Below are 19,791 nucleotides of genomic sequence, written 5' to 3'. Positions count from 1 at the left end.
AGCTACTTTATATTGATAACAAAAATATATGCCATTTGATGCCATCCAGCACAATCCGTCTTCCTATACTTTAAAAACATCATCTTGCTGAATTCAGCTAGAGATAAACATATACAGTTTTTAGCTAAACAGAAGAATTCTTTATTGCTAAAATACAATGCAATGGAAACATGTTTTATAATTAAAACTATATGTAATAAATTAATATTATGCTCTTGAGACATAAACATTTAACATAAACAGGAAAACCTTATATAGAGCTTTGCAGATTGTACGCAGGATTCTGAAGAACAACAAAAGATGTCTAATGCCTAGGAGAGGCGGAAGAATGTTTATAAAAAAATTACATTTTCCCCGAAGCAACTAGGAAAAGATTCAATGGCAACAGATGAGTACCCAGGGTTATCATACATGATCCAATCTTAAAGGCAGTCTCTTTTGGTTTCCAATTGTAATGGTTAAATATTAACTCACCGGTTTCTGTTACTGGAAATCCAGTCTGAGATCATAGTTGCTGCTTCTTGATGGCACTGTTTATTGCCAAAACTGCATGCCAGCATTATGACTTCTCTTCTGAGCTCCCTAGAAGAAATGGGGAAAAGGGGGGGGGGGGGTGATTATGTAGAATCTGTGAAGATGCAGTGCATTAACCCTGTAAATAGCCTTTGCAAACAATTGTATTATAGAACACTGATAATTTGATGTACAGCCTTGTGTTTGATTTGCATCCATTTTTTTCCCATCATGATGCATTTTGAAAATGTCTGTCATTGTTAGGCTATGTTCACACATGGTATTTTGGTCAGTATTTTTGTGGGTATTTTGGTCATAATCAGGAGTTGAACTGACAGAGAAAAATAAAAATTGAAAGATTTGCACAATTTCTTTGTTTTCAACTCACTCCTGGTTTTGGTTGATAAAATACTGACCAAAAGACTGATAGAAATACTACATTTAAACATAGCATTACTGTGCAAATCTTTCCATTATAATTTTGCCCTATCAGTTCTACTCCTAATTTTGGCTCCAAAAACTGAGCAAAATACAGACAGAAATACTTACCAAATTACCATGTGTGAACATAACCTTAAGCTTTATTTATTTTACATTCCAGGCTCTTTCTAATAGCCCTATTTCACGGAACGTTTATCGTTCATAGACTTGCTCCAACGATTCATAGACTCGCTTAACGATTTTTTTAAGCGAACGATAACACATAATATGTGTGGGAAAGTGAACGATATCTGTAGTGTAATAATTTTTTTGCGGTTGTTACATCGTTACATGGTCATTTAAAACGTTCGCTGGGCTGGGCATGTAGGTGGGAAAATGTAGGTAGACTTTTCAAGAAAGACTGAAAGATTTTTTATTCAACGAAAAGAGTAGCGAATTATTGTTGAAAGACCAACGATTTTTTTTCAATATGTTGAAAAAAAAATAGTGAACGATTCAACGACAATTTCGTAGTTGTCGTTCTGTCATTCACTCATTTACAGCTATTCCACAGAACGAATATCGCTAACGAGCGGTCGCCTGAGCGATTTTATGAACGGTAATTGTTCAAAAACTTTTAATTAACGCCTTCCCGCCCCATCAAGCACTTGTATGTCCAGGGGGGTAGGGGGGTTCAGAGAGGGGTCACGTCTGATAACAGCCAGTGACCATGGCTATTAGCTGGCGTACGCCGATCACAAGGCCCTGCTAATTAACCATTTAAATGCCGCTGTATAAACACAGTGGCATTTAAGTGGCTTGAAAAAGCCTCACCTGGGGTCTAGTGGTGGAATTGCAACACCACTCCCCTACACACCCTCACTCCAGGAGGAAAAAAAGCGGAGAGGCTATTCCTGCTTCTGGCCAGGCCCAGGCTCAGTACATATGTACTGCATTAATCTCTATGAGAAATAAGTGCAGACATTATAGAAGTCCCCTAGGGGGAATTCAAGTGACTGTAAAAAAAAAAAAAAGTTATTTTCATTAATAAAAAAAAATACCATCCCAAAGATTAACAACCCCCCTTTTATAAAAATAAATAATACAAATTAACAAATTTAGCATGGCCACATGCGGAATCGTCAGAACTAGGGATGGTCCGAACCTGCCGAGGTTCGGGTTCGTATGAACCTGAACGCTCAGCAGCAGATTCACGCTGTCTGCCCTCTCCATGGAGCGGGTGGATCAAGCGGGAGTAACGCCTGGAAAACTGGGATACAGCCTATGGCTATGGCTGTATCCCAGTTTTCTAGGCGGTCCTCCCGCTGGATCCGCCCGCTCCACGGAGCGGGCAGACAGCGGGAATCATTATCGAGGGTTCGGGTTCGGACGAACCTGAACCGAACTCGGTTCGGACCATCCCTAGTCAGAACTGTAAAATTATCGCATTCCTGATCCCAGCACTGTAAACATCCTAAGTGTAAAAACCCGCCAAAGTGCAGAAAAATTGTAATAAAAAGTCATCAAAAAGTCACATATACGCAAGCAAACTACTGATAGAAAGTACAGATCATGACACAAAAATTATTTTCAAGTAGCCCAAAAGCCCCGAAAATAAAAGTACAAAAAGTACAGAAAAATACAGAAAAATCCCTAAAAGCAGCCCCCCAACTGCTATTTTTTTTTTAATTAAATAAAAGTGTTATACGGGTAGTAATAGAAGATTTTTAAACATATTTAGTTTTTTTTGTTTTAATCTTTTTTTAAATCAGTCAAATAAAATAAAAGTTATGAGTTGCCTATAATTTTTTTTTATTAATTAGGTACAAAATACTCATTATAGGTGTATATAGAATGAATTGGGGTTATTTGGTACATACCAGACTTTTTTTTTTAAGTATAGGATATGTTGGTCCTGGGATGTTTAGGTGTTTTCTTTGAAAGACGACTGACAAAAAACTGACTGAAATACTACATGTGAACATAGCTTAAGGGGGTTACTCATTTTAAATATTATTTAGGATATAAGATTAAAGTTTCTTCATCTGCTCAGCTGCCAAATGGTTTCTTAGCAGTCCACTGTAGATGTAACAAACAACACTTAAATAAATTCTGACATTGCAAAGCAATACCACTAACTTTCCCTCACAGGCATGTTTAGGACTTTTGTCATTGTACAAACCTGATATTAATTTTGCAAGCAATAGGGGAGCAATCAGAAAACAAGGGAAATGTGCTAGTTCAATTTATTTTAGTGCGACACATTTCTAACTGAATTTTCACTACCAGCATTGAAAATCAAGGGCTGGAAAACGTGTGATAGAAGAACTGCAGATAGCAGCCCAACAAATATAGAGTACATTTACCCCCACATAAAATTTTTACAACAAAATGCAGATTTTTTTCTCGTATGTGTTTTTTGGGGGAATAATACTTTATATTAAAGCAAACCTAGACACAAGGAGAAGTTAACTAGTAAAGGAACCTATACACATACAACAAAAGTTGCTTGTTGAACAACTGATGAACAAATTATAGCTTGATGAATGATCAATGAACAAATGGAACCATACATAATTTATCTCATATTGGCCATTACCATTATTAAAATTGGCTAGAGATGAGCAAAGCAGCTGGAATATTCAGTTAAACTTGTTAAAACTGCAAAAACTATAGTAGCTACAATACTGGGACTATTACAGAACAGCAAATTTGTTAAATCATGGTGTTGTAAAACTTTTAAAAATTGTAAAATCACAATTAAAAAAAAGTCAATCAGTCAGTCAATCGTCCAATTTCCGCCATTCCTCTCCTCTCTGTCTCTATATCACTCTGTAAGTCTCTCCTTGCTCTGTTCTAACTGCCTACAGCAATACTGCCCTCTCCTCCACACACAGCCGACTGGCCACCTCTGTTACCGAACCTCCTTTTATAAAGGGGCAGGGGGAGGTGCTGAAATCACCCACAATCAGTCCTTCTAAATTATTCTTCCCTCTTTGTCCCTAAATCGCTCTGTTAGGGTAAGTTCACACTGAGTAAATTTGGCAGAATCCCACCTGCCTCAGTGTGCCTTAGCATCAGGGGTGTAACTACCATTGTAGCAGCCATAGCAGTTACTATGGGGCCCACTGGGCCCAAGAGCTCTTGCAGTTATGCATTTTTGACTACACTTGACAGCTTAGTGGTCAGTCAAGAAGGCCGGGGGCCCCAATCAAATGTTTCACCCCTGCCTAGCATCTCTATGGGAGAGCGCGGGCTCCTTAGCTGCCACCGCTTTCTGCTCAGAAGTGATATGTCACTTCTGTGAGCGGAGAGCGGTGGCAGCGGAGGAGCGCATGCTCTACCATAGACGGGCTTTGGCAAACTGAGACAGGCGGGATTCCGCCGCGAAATTCTGCCTAATTTACTCAGTGTGAACATGCCCTTAGTCTCTCCCTGCTCTGCTTTAACTGCCTGCTGGGATCCTGCTCTCCCCTTCACGCACAGCCGACTGGCCACATCTGTTAACAAATAACCTTATATAGAGGGCGAAGGGGAGGTGCTGACATCAAAGAGGGGTATGCAGCTGATTAGACGATCACTAGGGATTATGGTTAATGCCTTTCCTCCACCCAGTTATGCTCCAGACAGCATGTGTGATCTCCATTTTGTTTTGTTTTTTGCGAGTTTCCTTAAATTGTCGGGAATTCGCCTTGCAGAACGAAGCTAATTGACAGAGCGATTCGCTGCAAATCTGCTTATCTCTAAAACTGACCATACATGATCAATGACACATTTGTTCTGGGAATGTCTTTTCGCCAAAGATTGTTAGTGGGACTTTCCTGAACAATTGATCTTTCATGCAACTATCAGCTGACTTCTTCCATACTTCTTTTGTTTGTTAAATTTCACTTTTTTTTGTTGAAAACACCAAGTTTTATCAACTTTAATGGGGATAAGTAGTGATGAGCGAACATGTTCATAAATGTTCGTTTGTTCGTACGTACGAACATGACGCTAATTGTTCTTGTTCGACAATCAAGAACAATTTGTTCGATGATCGGAATGGTTATAAAAATAATTTTTGAACATATTCAAACTTGCAAACGTATGCCACTGTGTAGTTTACGATATGCACCTTATAATCTGTATGCATGTGTGTAAACTAAAACGAACGCTTCTACTGTTCATGATTTGTTTGTGAATGATTTGAATGCGAACACGAACATGAACAGGTCACGGTAATTTATTTTTATGTTTGTGTTCGGGATCCAAACCAAACATCGGGATGTTCGTTCATCACTAGGGATTAGTGATGAGCGAATAATGAAATATTCGAATATTCGATATTCGTACGAATATTTTCCGAATATTTGATCAAATATTCGTTCCCATTAAAGTCTATGGGAACAAGTATTCGATTATTGAAAAACATCTATTCGACCACTTAGAGGTAAAAATTGGAAGCTGGGGGATTTCAGCGCATATTGAATATTTATTGAATATTCGGCGAACGATTCGATAATATTAGGCAGATCTAATACCTTACTATTTGATCGAATATCTATTCGAACAAACAGTATTCGCTCATCACTACTAGGGATGAGTACCTTTAGAAGTCATGCTCATGGGAAACAAAATCACTAAGGATATATAGTATTGAACTGTATACTGTACATGTTGCATAATGTCACATGGTAAATCTATATCTTGTCATTATAGGTAGATATTCTTCATTAGAATGTAAAAGCAGCCTGTAATGACAGACGTAATTGTTTTTGCTTATCTTTAACACCTTGATAGAACAGCACCTGAATATTTTTTTATTATTATAAGAAAATACTCCTTAATCATTAAATAGCCTATTTTTTTCTAAGAAAATATTGATTCCAATCAGACTTGTTCATATAAAGACATTGTACTACCAATGCCCTTTGAATGTATTGACATGCGACACAAAAATGAACCGTTTATTTATCCAAAAGACTGCATGTAAAAAATAAATGTATCTGAAGCACCAGTGTTATGGAAAGTGACATTCGGTGTATGTGCAGGCATTCTGGTACCCAGAGATAAGCATAAGTTCAAATCTCAACATCGCTTTGAGGTCGTAACTCAAGAGATAAGCAGAACATTGTTTGCTTTAAAAATGTCATGCAGGGAAATATAAATCTCAAAGATGCTGGGCCTTAGAGAAATGAAATATCAAACAGGAAAGACAGGAGAAGAGGTGCATCACGCTGCTACAGTCACACTGGGCAACACTAATGGAGCTTTCTTCTTTTGAAGCTGCATTGTATGGCTTAGTATAAAAGATAAACTCCCTTAGGATTCAGAAGAGTAACTACAGCAGAAAATGTGTAAGAAGAAGGAAAACACAGGAAGAGACAAATAACGAAATGCTGCGGACTAATCCTTGTCAAAATATTTTCTGACCTTCTGTAGTTGATTGATACAGAATCAGAGAAAAGATTCTACAGTATTTACAATATATTCAGTGCAGGACATAACAAAGCACCATAGTCAAAACTGTGCTGAAACTATTACTTCTCCTCAGCTATTCTTAAAATGTGAATAATGAATTGATGTCATACTCTGTCTGGTAAAACGTCTGGATTATTGATCCATTGTGTCCATTAATAGGCCATCCAAGTCGGAAATACATTGTTGCCACTTGCTTCAGTACATATTCCTGAAAAAGACATATACATCAAATTAATTATTTAGAACTTCTTCTATGCACTTTAATATAAATATACTGAGGGCAATTACTTAACCATAAACACACAAATACTGGTATTTTATATTTTGGTCATAATGGAGAGGCCACTAGTGTAAGATACACCAGTCCTGTTGAGGTGCTAACGTTTTTAGGACTTTGGCGCATCAGTCTATGTCATCAAAAAGTTGCATTTAGATTTTATTACAGTTAGGCTATGCTCACACTAAAAGTAGTAAGCACAGTATAAGGCTATGTTCCTGCAATGTTTTTTCTTGCCCGTTTATAATTTTTAAAATGACGTCCGTTATTTTAAGTCCGTTTGCTGCCCTTCAATGCAATAACAGCTGCTGGTACATTATTCTAGTGTAGGTTGACTAATTAGCTTTTGGGTGCGTCTTTAATTCAAAAGTCCATTGAATTTAATAGTAAAAATGGAGAAAGGCTATGGTCACACGCCTTTTCATCTCCGTTTAAAATGACGTCCTTCATTTTGAGTTTAAAATAACGGACGTTATTTAGCAGCTTGACCACCCCTTAGTGCATTGACCGGTGTTTGTACATTATACTAGTTTGGAATTACTAATTGGACTTTGGCTTTGGCTTAATTGAAAAGTCCATTGAATTTATTAGTAAAAACGGAGACAGAACGGTGACAAAAGGAAAACTGTGTGTGAACTACAAACAAAAAACGTCCGCTGTTTGCAAAAGACGTCCGAAAATAATGATCATGTTCATTATTTTGACGCCCGCGGCAAAAACGTCCGTTATTCAATACGCTGTGTGCATTGGACGTCTGTCTTTACATTGACTTCAATACATTGCATTGCAGTCATTTAAATCTAGGCAAAAACGGACGTTATTTTAAATATGAAAATCGTCCGCCTTTTTAATATTTTTGACGTTGTGTGAACATAGCCAAAGGATGTTTTTTTATTGCATAGAGCAGTATATTCAGCTACTACTAAACTGAATAGTAAAATAAGTTATGAGCTCCCCTTAAAAATGGCAGAAGGAATATTATTTAAAGCAGGGTTCCCATCATTGAAACTTAGACAGAAACCATATTAACAAAACTATGTAATATATAGTTTAGACAATATGATTCAGCACTTTGAAAATTATATTTGAAAATGTTTGGAAAGCACAGATAACCTCAAAATTATGAAACCTGTTTCATCCTTTTCCAGAGAATAAATAGGCTTGGAAGGTTTAGATTCCTGTTTACGTTATTGCCCACATTATCTCCATTTTGTCAACTGAGATATATTTCTCTAAAATACATTTCTATAACATACTTTATACAAGATATATGAAGAAAAGACAAAAATTAAATGATGCATGTCTTGGTAAACCAAGGTTTTAGGTTTATAGTAAAAAAAAAAAAGTTTATCTTTTACACTGAATATACTGTAGTCCTCGGTTCGGTCCAGCAATTTATCTAGAGGATAAAGAGCTCTGCTTGCTGCATGCCAAGGAAGAAAATCCTTTTCTTCAGAAAGGTATCTTATAATCTCTAAAGGGATATTTTGTGTCAGATATCCAGCCCTGAAAAATTAAAGGAAACATTATTAAATATAATATTCTGTGAAGTTTGTTTGAAGTCATTTTACAAATGGTAATAGATAAACCATAGTCTTGAGTGATAAGAGTGGTTTTGGAGCCATTTAGAATCCTCAATGCAAAACTCATCTAGTGATTATTTAGATATTAAATGTTATTTTATACATTTACCATTAAAATAAAGAGCCATGTTTCACTAACCCAGAGGCTTGCTTTCATATTAATATTCACCTTTTTTTTTATTGACACTTTTTTCACACCTGTATTGTACATTTAAAATGGCTTTTTGATCTATATCCAAAAGAAGATCAAATAAAACAATTACGTATGCAGAAGACAAAAATATTTCAGAATGTAATAGTTTTTTTTTTTTTACAGATTTAGGTTATGTTCACACTTTTTTTTTCTGCTCCATTTAGAATTATGTCTGTCATTTTGAGTCTAAAATAACGGACGTCATTTAGCTGTCTGGCCTCCCCTTAGTACAATGACGGCTGTTGGTACATTACTCTAGTTTGGGTTACTAATTGGCCTTTGGGTGTTGCTTATTGAAAAGTCCATTGAATTTAATAGTAAAAACAGAGAATGAACGGTGATAAAAGAAAAACTGTGTGTGAATAACTAATAAAAAAAAGTCCACTGTTTGCAAAAGACGTCCGAAAATAATTGTCATGATCATTATTTTGACATACCCGGTGATGTCCGTAATTCAATACATTGTGTGCATTGTACGTCTGTCCTTCCATTGACTTCAATACATTGCCATTGCAGTCAGTTAATTTGCAGCAAAAATGGATGTTATTTTAAATTGCAAAAGAGGCCACCTTTTCTTTGGTTTTGACGTTGTGTGAACATAGCCAAACGCAGCAAAAACCATAAATTTAGCAAACATTTGCTTTAATGACTAAGCATTTTTTTTTTTTTTGCTAAAATTGTTAACAAAATTTGAAGGAAACAAAGTTTTTTCACCTCTCCATGCTCCCCCAATGTCCTCTTACGTGTCTTCAGCATGTCTTCAGTGCCTTCTTGTTTCTCAAGAGTTGACAGCCCACTCATCCAATCACTGGCTGTGGCGCTGTCCCTTCTCAGTCAGTCAGTGATTGGCTTAGCGGAGATAGCCAACCCATTCAGTCAATCACTGACTGAGAAGGGACAGCGCCGGGGCCAGTGATTGCACAGTCAATTGGCCATGGTGCTGTCCCTCAGTCATTGATTCCCTGAGTGGGCTGTAGGCAGCTGAAGACACAGAAGAGTACACCCTGGGAGCGTGGACAGGTAAGTATAGATTTGCTAAGGTTCGGTTTCTGAAGTTTGCTAACTTTTCAGTAAAAATTTGTGAACATTGCAAACCAAATCTCTAATTTTAAATATTTTTTTCACTTTTTTTTGCCAGGGGTTTACCTCACATTGCTTGAGGTGGTAAAATAATTATTTAGCATTACTTACAAACAAAATAAAGCATGTAATACATTGTTGGAAAATATATAGTTAAAAAAGTTTTATAACTTTTAAAGAATTTTTTTAACGATACTGTGTTCTTTCTCACTGTCATGAATAATAAAAGGTACCTAGTGTTTTAAATATTGACCTCTGGGACTGTTTTTTTTTTTTATCTATACTTCTATAGTTCCTATCAGTTCAGTAAAGTTCTCTTCTTTATTGAAATTTTTATAAAATCCAATTATTGGAGCAAAAACACACACATAAAATATCTATAAAAGACACAGGAAAAACTATACAACTGACAGGCTTCAGGTCTGTGACCCTTACTCATAGTTTACTTATAGGGCGAACGGTGTATACCGCACACACACACACACACACACACACACAAATAATTCACTTTATTTCCAATTTCACCGCACATATAATTTTTTTTTTCTGGTATTGCAGTGTACTTTATGCAAAAATTAAGTCTGTCATTGCAAAGTGCAATTAGTGGAACAATAAATAAGGGCTCATTTGGGTCTGTAGGTGAAAAAATGCAAGCACTTTGGCCTTTTAAGCACGAGGAGGAAAAAACGCAAAAATGATAACTGGCCTGGTCTTCACATGGTTAACCTTTTCAATCCCTGAAATTCATAAAAGTGTTACATCCCCTAGACTGACAAAAAAATATTTAGAGACATTAGAAATTGTATTGACAATGGACCTATTTCTTATATATGCTCCTGAATGTGTTTCTTAGGCTGCATTTACACACACAGATAATTGACCAATTTATCTGTTTTTTGAAGCCAAACCCAGGAACAGACTAAAAACAGGAAAAAGGTCATAAAGATAAGACTGAGATTTCTCCTCTTATTAAATCTATTTCTGGCTTTGGTTTCAAAAATCTGTCAGATAAATTGGTCAATTATCTGTTTGTGTAAATGTAGCCTTAAACTGGTGGCTTGTGCTGCCCTCATATACTAGATTGCATTATGTGCATAACACTTTATAAACCACACAGGCTGTGTCACAATTTAAACAGGATCCAAGCTCATGTTCTCTGCCATCTACAAAATCCAGAATAATAGACTAAAGCAAAACATGTTTGCAGGTCTGCACATATAAAAAGAACAAAAAAATAAAAATAAACACAACTTTTATTTAGCAAAGATTCTCTATTTTTATATGTGTTCAAAGTAAGCTAGGAGATTAATAGCTGGGAACTTACTGGCTAAATTTAGAGCCCTTTTTCTAGAAAACGTGCAGCCATTCCTTAAGGTGGTTTCCAACTGTGTAGACATTTCAATATAATTTGACCTCTTTTTATTCTACACTATGGGGCTGATCCACAAAGATTTGTCTGTTTTTTTAAGAACCAAACACCTCAGGGTTTTAGTTTCCCAAACTGACAGATTTATTGATGTGTCCTATAGCCCTTAATAAATCTGGTGGATTATTCAAAATGGATAATTGTCTCTAATTTAGTGGTTTGTAATGCACAGATACCCGAAGAGCCATGTCCCCATTCAATAGATTTTCTAAATGTACTTGTGTGTACTCGCCCTTCTAATAAATCTGATAATACAACATCAGGAAAGGCAACTGCACTACTGTGTTACCGATTTGTTAATTTGTGACAATTGCCATTTATATAATACATAAAATCGGGGACTGGTGCCTCCATGGACACCCATAGGCTATGTTCACACAACGTCTTTTCATCTCCGTTTAAAATGGCGTCCGTCATTTTGATTCTAAAATAACGGACGTTATTTAGCAGCCTGACCTCCCCTTAGTGCACTGACGGGTGTTTGTACATTATACTGGTTTGGGGATACTAATTGCCCTTTGGTTGTGGCTTAATTGAAAAGTCCATTGAATTTAATAGTAAAAACGAAGACAGAATGGTGACAAAAGGAAAACTCTGTGTGAACTACAAATAAAAAACGTCCGCTGTTTGCAAAAGACATCCGGAAATAATGATCATGTTCATTATTTTGGCGCCCGCGGCAAAAACGTCTGTTATTCAATACGCTGTGTGCATTGAACGTCCGTCTTCCCATTTAATTCAATGCATTGCAGTCAGTTAAATCTCAGCAAAAACTGCCGTTATTTTAAATATAAAAATCAGCCCCTTTTTTAAATATTTTTGACGTTGTGTGAACATAGCCATACAATGATGACTTTGTGCATGTAGCAACCATAGCAGACTGTATCCCACAATAAGGAAAAATATATTATTTTTCACATTCAAAAGAACAATGTATTAACTAGGGAGGGCAATGACTTATTACTCATAGATGCACATACATTGCGCAATAAAGTTGTGAGACAGAACATATGCCCAGTTTCCAAAATAAAATCCTGCAGATCAGAATTGTAAGTAGAAAAAAGGGGGGTCAATCTATTGAGGATGATTTGGAAGAGGCAAATAGGCACTCCAAAGGGTCTTTCTAAAGTCACACAGTCTATCTGGAAAAAGAGTAGTGTATTGTTGCCTGCTCCAGTTACTGTTGCCTGAGTTTGAGTTAAAGTATTATCAATTACATATATGCAATACATTAAGTAATATCACATCCGTGATAGCTGTATCAGCAAGCAGTGTCATGCACTAGAGTTGATCGAACCTCGGGAAACCCTAGATTCTATCGAACCTAGGTAATAGGCTGAATCCCGGAAATTCCAGGCAGTACCCGGGCACTCTCCTCCTTTCCCAGGGACTGGGAAGGCATCAACAATCAAATGCAGCAGGTTCGTGAATGTTCAAGTTCGATCGAACCTAGGATTTCCCGAGGTTCGATCAACTATAATCAGCACCAGGATTTAAAGTAAAATTAAAATTATTAAAAAAAAAAAAAAATTTGACATAGAATCAAGTATGATGGAGCTGTATAAATGCTTGACCCTTGTCACAGAACAATACAATGAATAGCAAAAACAGTAGAGGGCCTCAAAACTGGCTTTGACAAGTTCTTAGACCAAAATAGCATAAATGCATATGTATAGAACCCACCAGGGGCGTAGCTAAAGGCTGATGGGCCCTGATGCAAAAGTGTAGCCTGGGACCCCCCCCCCCCCCCCCTGTCCCCTATCCCACCTGAGAAGGCGCAGTCAGAGGTGAAATCATTATATACAATTACTGTAAGGTGACGCCCCCTAATGTGCGACCGTGTCCTAATGAACTATCCCCCTTATGTACCGTTCCACTGCCCCCTATAATTAATGGACTGTACTATGTCATGTTTCCCAATTTTTGACTCTCCAGCAGAAAAACACCCATCATGATTTGCCATATGATGGACATGATGGTGCTGTCGATTACTGCCATATATAGTACAATATGAACTCTTTTTGGCATACTGTACTATATATGTGGCATACTATATTACAATTCTGTACTGTACGTACCATAGTTTACTAATTAATATGTAATTTACTATACTTTATAACACTTTGTAGACTCCATATAACATACAGTATACAGCATACACCAGGGACGGCAGGACCCCAGTGGCTGGAGCAGGGGGTGAGGAGTTTCCTATTGCATACCTTAGCAAATATACTGTTCAGGACTCTAAGAAAGCTGTATCCCACCTGTAATAATTCATAGTACAGCTCCAGACTCCTGAATGGTAGTTTATGAAAACTGATTTGGAGTAAGGGGTTAACCACTGCATAACCATTCAAATATAGTGTTCATGAGTCTTTGAAAGCTGTGTGCCAGTTATATAATAACTTTTAGAACTATATAAATGTAGTCTACAACCTTTGACCCCAGAGTTGTGGTGAAACTACAATTCCCAGGAGGCCCTGAGAGCTGCATGAGTTGTAATTTCATCACAACTGGGGAGCAACAGGTTGCATACTGCTTGCTGCCATATAGGGTCCTGAGAAAGCTGGGTGATAGTGATGAGCGAATAGAGAGATATTCGAATATTCGATATTCGTACAAATATCCCACGAATATTCGAATATTCGATCGAATATTCGATCCCATTAAAGTCTATGGGAACAAGTATTCGATTAGTGAAAAACATCTATTTGACCATTTGGAGGGTGAAACCGGAAGCTGGGGGATTTGATCGAATATTTATGGATTATTCGCGGGATATTCGTACGAATATCGAATATTCGAATATCTCACTATTTGATCGAATATCGAATTCGTATTCGCTCATCACTACTGGGTGACACTTCCAAAGTGCAGCTCTCATCTTTGGTGGTTCATGACAGCTAAGCTAAACAACAATGGTGGAGTTAGGGGGTTCATTGGAGTCAGAGGTTACCTCAGCCGCTTATGTACTTTTATCAGTAGCCACAGCTCACGGTTCTTATGCACAGAGTGCAGGATCTGGGCACCTCCTCCTTACATGTCTGTGCCTGGAGTGAAGGAGACAGGGACAGGAGGAGACTATCCATGGAGGGGGGAGGAGGGGTGATGACGACAATCTGGAGTAGTTGTGTGTATGGCTAGAGAGAGTCCTTCTCATCACCACTGCCGGGGGAGATAATGTGAGTGGTCCTGCAGTTCCAGGCTGAGCAGCCAGAGTGCAGGTACTGGAGCTGCCTTCACCAGACTGCACTAGGATTATAGACATCCTACCCTCAGCAGGCAGGGGGCGCAGAGAATAGAGCAGCCTTCCCATTGCAGTTCTCCTGAACTGGCTGTCATGATCACAGCTGATTCAAGAGAACTGCACAGAGACAGGAAGTGGTGAGGGGGCCAGCGGGCCGCCCCAGCATAGGGGCCTGGTCGCCATGGCGACCGCTGCGACCCCAATTGCTATGCCTCTGGAACCTAGCGAACATCCGTCCCCCTTCACAGATACACACAGATACAGGATCCATCCCCTCCTTGTTTACTCTCCTTCCCTGCATCCATCCCGTCCTTGGTTGAAATTGATGAACATGTGTCTTTTTTCAATCGTATTAACTATGTAACTAGGTAACTAAAAATATGTATAGGTATATACAGTATGTTACAGTCAAAGTGTAAAATAAAAGCTTATACCAGAGGTTTTTTTTTAGGCAAAGCATGAAACATCTGATTTTATTTAAATATGCCATATACTTATTGCCTAGGCTTTGTGTAATATACTTAGACACCATATAGAAGGACAATTAATATTAAGGCAAATTATGAAAAGAGCCAAGCAAAAGGAAAAAAAAACCTGTATTGCTTTGTGCAACACCTTTGAGTTACCTATGACTTAGCAAAACAGCCCATTTGGTTTATTTTGCCATGATGGCTACTTAGAGCAGCAGTGGCCATCAGACATTAGACAACAGTCATCAGACATTTGTGGCATATCCAGTGGAAATACTATAAATGCCCAAATGGGAATACTCACATGATGTCTGGTATATATCCAACAAATGTTTTTTTTATTTAGTTATTTATTACTTTTATTAGACATTTTTATATACTGGTTTTTTTTTTTTTTTTGTATCAGACTGTAAAGCCTGGTGGGCTAACTTCCACCCATTTAACTTTTTCTTTGAAGCCTTACATCTTTAGTCTTTAGTAACATTTATAAGACTATAAGTGCTTTTATCAGATTTAATTTTATATGTCAAATATATAGAGGCTTTCAATAAAATAATCTGTGACACAAATACTAAATAAAACATAATGTAAAACACCAGCGGGTGTATTTTTATCACAAATAATAGGGTAAATGATGGCAAGGGAACAGATTTATAATATGAACTCAATATTTAAAAACAGCTTAAATAAACATTCAAAAAGCCATTTCTAAACAGCTAAAACAGCTTGAGAAATGGGTTTAACCATAAAAATGCAAATATTATGTAACATGTAACGTTGCTTTGATTTACGATTTGAAACTTGTATAATGCTATAACAACCACACTGTACAATGAACACTGTAATATATATATATATATATATATATATATATATATATATATATATATAGTATATATGTATATATAAAATTTAACAAAAAAAAAATATCTCACATTCTTAATTTGAAAGGATACACAATTTATCCCATCTTTATCTATACACTACAAATGTTCAAGATCATTCTCATTGATGAGACAGTAGTGTGGATATATGTCCGCATATCCTCAGATTACTTTATGGCTATTTTCCACTGTTTGGCCACCTGTCAGTGCAATGATGGCTGTTGGTACATTATTCTAGATTAGCTGGACTGATTACCCTTTGGGTGTGTCTTTAATTAAGTATAATAAAAATAAAAAATATAATAATTAAAATAGTATGGCAAACCAAAAAGTTAATTAAATTTAATAGTAAAAATTGTGAAAAAAGAAAAACTGTGTGCAAACCACTTAAAAATTAACGTCTGGTATTTTCAAAAGACGTCCTGAAAAAAAGACGTCATGATAATTATTTTGACGTCCACACAGACAGTGCCCGTTATTTAATACACTATGTGCATTGGATGTCCATCATTCCATTGACTTCAATGCATTGCATTGAAATAACTTAACCCCTTTAAGACAGAGCCCTTTGATGCCCGGATGTCCGGGTCAAATCAATGCAATGTTTCCTCCTCACCTTCTAAAAGTCATAGTGCTTTTTTTTCCCCCACCTACAGGGCTGGTTGTGGTGTCATTTTTTGTGCCATGATCTCTATTTTCTATATCATACTGGTGTAACAGAAAAATTTTGATGGCTTTGTATACATTTTTTTCTGAGATTCCGCATGCTATGGTATGTAATGTTTATTTCTTTTTTAATATTTTTATTTTTATAATGGGCAGGGGGGTATTTTAAACTTTTATTGGGAGGGAGTTTTATAAGGGTTTTTTTTAATACTTTTAAAAACTTTATTCTAATTTTTTTTACACTTTTTTTTCACTGTAAAACATGCAATCACTAGATTGCATGTACTGATCTATGCCATGCCATAGCATAGCATAGCATAGATCAGTGTTATCGGTGATCTATGCATAGAGCCTGACTGACAGCAGACTCTATGCATAAATCGCCTAACCAATAGCCCATCAGTACATGTGATCGGGACCCCCACAGCCCGATCACCCAGTGTCAGAAGTACCTTAAACGCCGCGATCACTATAGATCGCGGCATTTAAGGGGTTAATGAGTTGCAACTGCGGGATCGCAGCTGTCTCTCATTACCTCTGGCCCTGGACACACTGATGTGTGCGGGACCGCTCTCACTGCAGCAGTCCGGCACACATCAGTAAGCCTCTGAAGTCAGGAATGTATACATACATTCCTACTGCACAGGGTATGTGCCGTAGGAATGTATATATATGTATAACTGACGTAAAGGGGTTAAAAAGGTTGTGCGGTGTTTAAAAATTATTCACAAAATAACACACATTACAAAGTTATACAACTTTGTAATGTGTGTTATGTAAGTGAATGGCCCCCTTCCCCGTGTCCCCCCACTCCGGGGAGTATGGTGCAGTATACTCACCAGATTACTGTCGACCCCGGCCGCCATCTTACATAACACACAATACAAGACTGGGTTCACACTACGTATATTTCAGTCAGTATTGTGGTCCTCATATTGCAACCAAAACCAGGAGTGGATTGAAAACACAGAAAGGCTCTGTTCACACAATGTTGAAATTGAGTGGATGGCCGCCATATAACAGTAAATAACTGCCATTATTTCAATACAACAGCCGTTATTTTAAAATAACAGCAAATATTTGCCATTAAATGGCAGCCATCCACTTAATTTCAATACTGACTGAAATATACGTAGTGTGAACCCAGCCCAAAGTTGTATAACTTTGTAATGTGTGTTATTTAGTGAATAATTTTTAAACGCCGCACTACCCCTTTAAATCACAGCAATTACAGACATCTTTTTAAGTAAAAAAGTGGATGCCTTTTCTTTTTTTTAAACATTGTGTGAACATAGCCTGTATGTGTGTGTGTGTGTGTGTGTGTGTGTGTAACCTGCCTGAAAGAAATTTTACCTCTCAACCCATTATGTGTCCATCTAAACCCCTGTTGGGTGACTTTTGTTCCAGGTAGAGATGAGCGAACCTCGAGCATGCTCGAGTCGATACGAACCTGAACTTTCGGCATTTGATCAGCGGTGGCTGCTGAACTTGGATAAAGCCATAAGGCTATGTGGAAATCATGGATATAGTCATTGGCTGTATCCATGTTTTCCAGACAACCTTAGAGCTTTTTCCAAGGTCAGCAGCCCCAGCTAATCAAATGCCGATCGTTCGGGTTCGGATCGACTCGAACCTGAACCCAGTTCGCTCATCTCTAGTTCCAGGTCATCACTGCTCTATACATGCATAGAACTGTTCAGGAATTAAAGCATCAGTGTCATACATATAGAAAGCACTGGGTTGTGTGTTTAGGTAAATTGTTATTAGTAGGAGTTGCAAAGCTGATAGTTCTCTTTTTCCCAACAGATGGCAAAGGGTTGATGCGAGCAGGGAATTGTGTCTTACACTTGCATTTATAGTCTTTAAATAGTCTATATATAATGTATTTTGGTCTAAAAAAAATAGAGAGGACTAAATAAATAACTTAAAAAAAAACTAGGGTATTCATGATCTTTTATCGGTCTTTGAGAATAATCAACGCTTGTAATGTTATCTGAACACTTACACAAAAATAGAAGTAGTCTCAGGTGCATGAACAGCCCTACATCATGGTGAAATGTGGGAAACCCTATAGGCACAAAAAGAATTGAATGCATAAATCATGCAGTATCACTAGAAGCAAACAAAATAAGCATCCTATGAGATATAGGAAATAAATAATAGGAAATAATGACCTCAGAGAAGGTGTTATACATCATATGCAGAAACCCTACATCAGGGATCTAAGCGCTTTAGCCAAGACAAGATAAAAACAAGAAAGAATTCAAGTTTGATTGGCCAGTTTCACAACTCACACTGCAAGAAATATTTCCCTTGGTTAGTTATTCTGAACAGAGAAAATCCATCATATCATGGCTGGGTTCACACTATGTATATTTCAGGCTGTATTTGGTCCTCATGTCAGGTCCTCATAGCAACCAAAACCAGGAGTGGATTGAAAACCCAGAAAGGATCTGTTCACACAATGTTGAAATTGAGTGGATGGCCGCTATATAACGGTAAATAACTTCCATTATTTCAATATAACAGCCGTTGTTTTAAAATAACAGCAAATATTTGCCATTAAATGACGGCCATCCACTCAATTACAACATTATGTGAACAGATCCTTTCTGTGTTTTTAATCCACTCCTGGTTTTGGTTGCTATACAGCCTCAAACATACAGCCTCAAATATACGTAGTGTGAACCCAGCCTAAAAGTTCTAAATGGACACAACAGCCATTTACCAAGTAAGTTTGAATGTTTAAATTTTTTTTTATTAATCATACAATGTTGTCATAATTATTTCTAGAGAAATAAATTGCTTAATACTAAGTTAGAGTAATAAATATGAAAATAGAAATTTTGAAGATGGTGTGAAGCAAATAAAGTTAGTACACAAACTAATGGTCCTTTTACACGTTGCGATAATTCGCCCAATCGATCGTTTAATGATTTTGAGGCAACAATTTAGTTTTTATAACGATCAGCATTTAGAGGGAGAGATAAAGCATTTGAAAAAAATCATTATTGTGATCATTTTAAAGCAACTCTGTACTCACAATCTGACCCCCCCCCCCAAAAAAAAAAAAAAAACTGCTTGTACCTTCGGACAGCTTCTTTTAATCCAAGATCTGTCCTGGGGTCCGTTTGGCAGGTGATGCAGTTGTTGTTCTAAAAAACAACTTTTAAACTTGCCAAGATTGTGTATGCATTAGGCTGGCAAAACCTCTCTGTCCCTCCTCCCCACCCTCCTCATCATTAGGAATACTCCAGGCAGATTGTCTCCTATTTCCTACCTGTGTCAGCCCGGCACATGGGCTGGATCATTAAGGCACCTGTGCAATGTTCAGACAGGCGAAAATGTTCCAGTGGCATTCCTAATGATGAAGAGGGTGGGGAGGAGGGACAGAGGGGTGATGCAAAGTTAGGGCACAGATATTCTAAGCCACGCCTGTTGGCAAGTTTAAAAGTTGTTTTTTTAGGACAATAACTGCATCACCTGCTGAACAGACCCCAGGAAAGATCTTGGATTAAAAGCAGCTATCCAAAGGTACAAGTGGTTTGGAGGGGTCAGATTCTGGGTAC

General features: G+C 37.4%; 1 protein-coding gene across 1 annotated transcript in view; it reads right to left on the bottom strand.

Annotated features, from left to right (window-relative positions):
- TRHDE (thyrotropin releasing hormone degrading enzyme) overlaps nucleotides 1-19,791 on the bottom strand; it is a 469,889-nt gene that overhangs the window by 55,875 nt on the left and 394,223 nt on the right. Inside the window, exons 12-14 of the mRNA XM_069957471.1 lie at nucleotides 8,032-8,179; nucleotides 6,507-6,604; nucleotides 475-582 (exon numbers count right to left, since the gene is read on the bottom strand). Coding sequence (XP_069813572.1) covers nucleotides 475-582; nucleotides 6,507-6,604; nucleotides 8,032-8,179 — 354 coding nt within the window. The remainder of the gene's footprint in view (nucleotides 1-474; nucleotides 583-6,506; nucleotides 6,605-8,031; nucleotides 8,180-19,791) is intronic.

This window comes from Dendropsophus ebraccatus, chromosome 1 (assembly GCF_027789765.1).
Source record: "Dendropsophus ebraccatus isolate aDenEbr1 chromosome 1, aDenEbr1.pat, whole genome shotgun sequence".
Classification (NCBI taxonomy): domain Eukaryota; kingdom Metazoa; phylum Chordata; class Amphibia; order Anura; family Hylidae; genus Dendropsophus; species Dendropsophus ebraccatus.
Note: the sequence above shows the minus strand (reverse complement) of the source record. Positions and strands in the feature narration are given on the sequence as shown.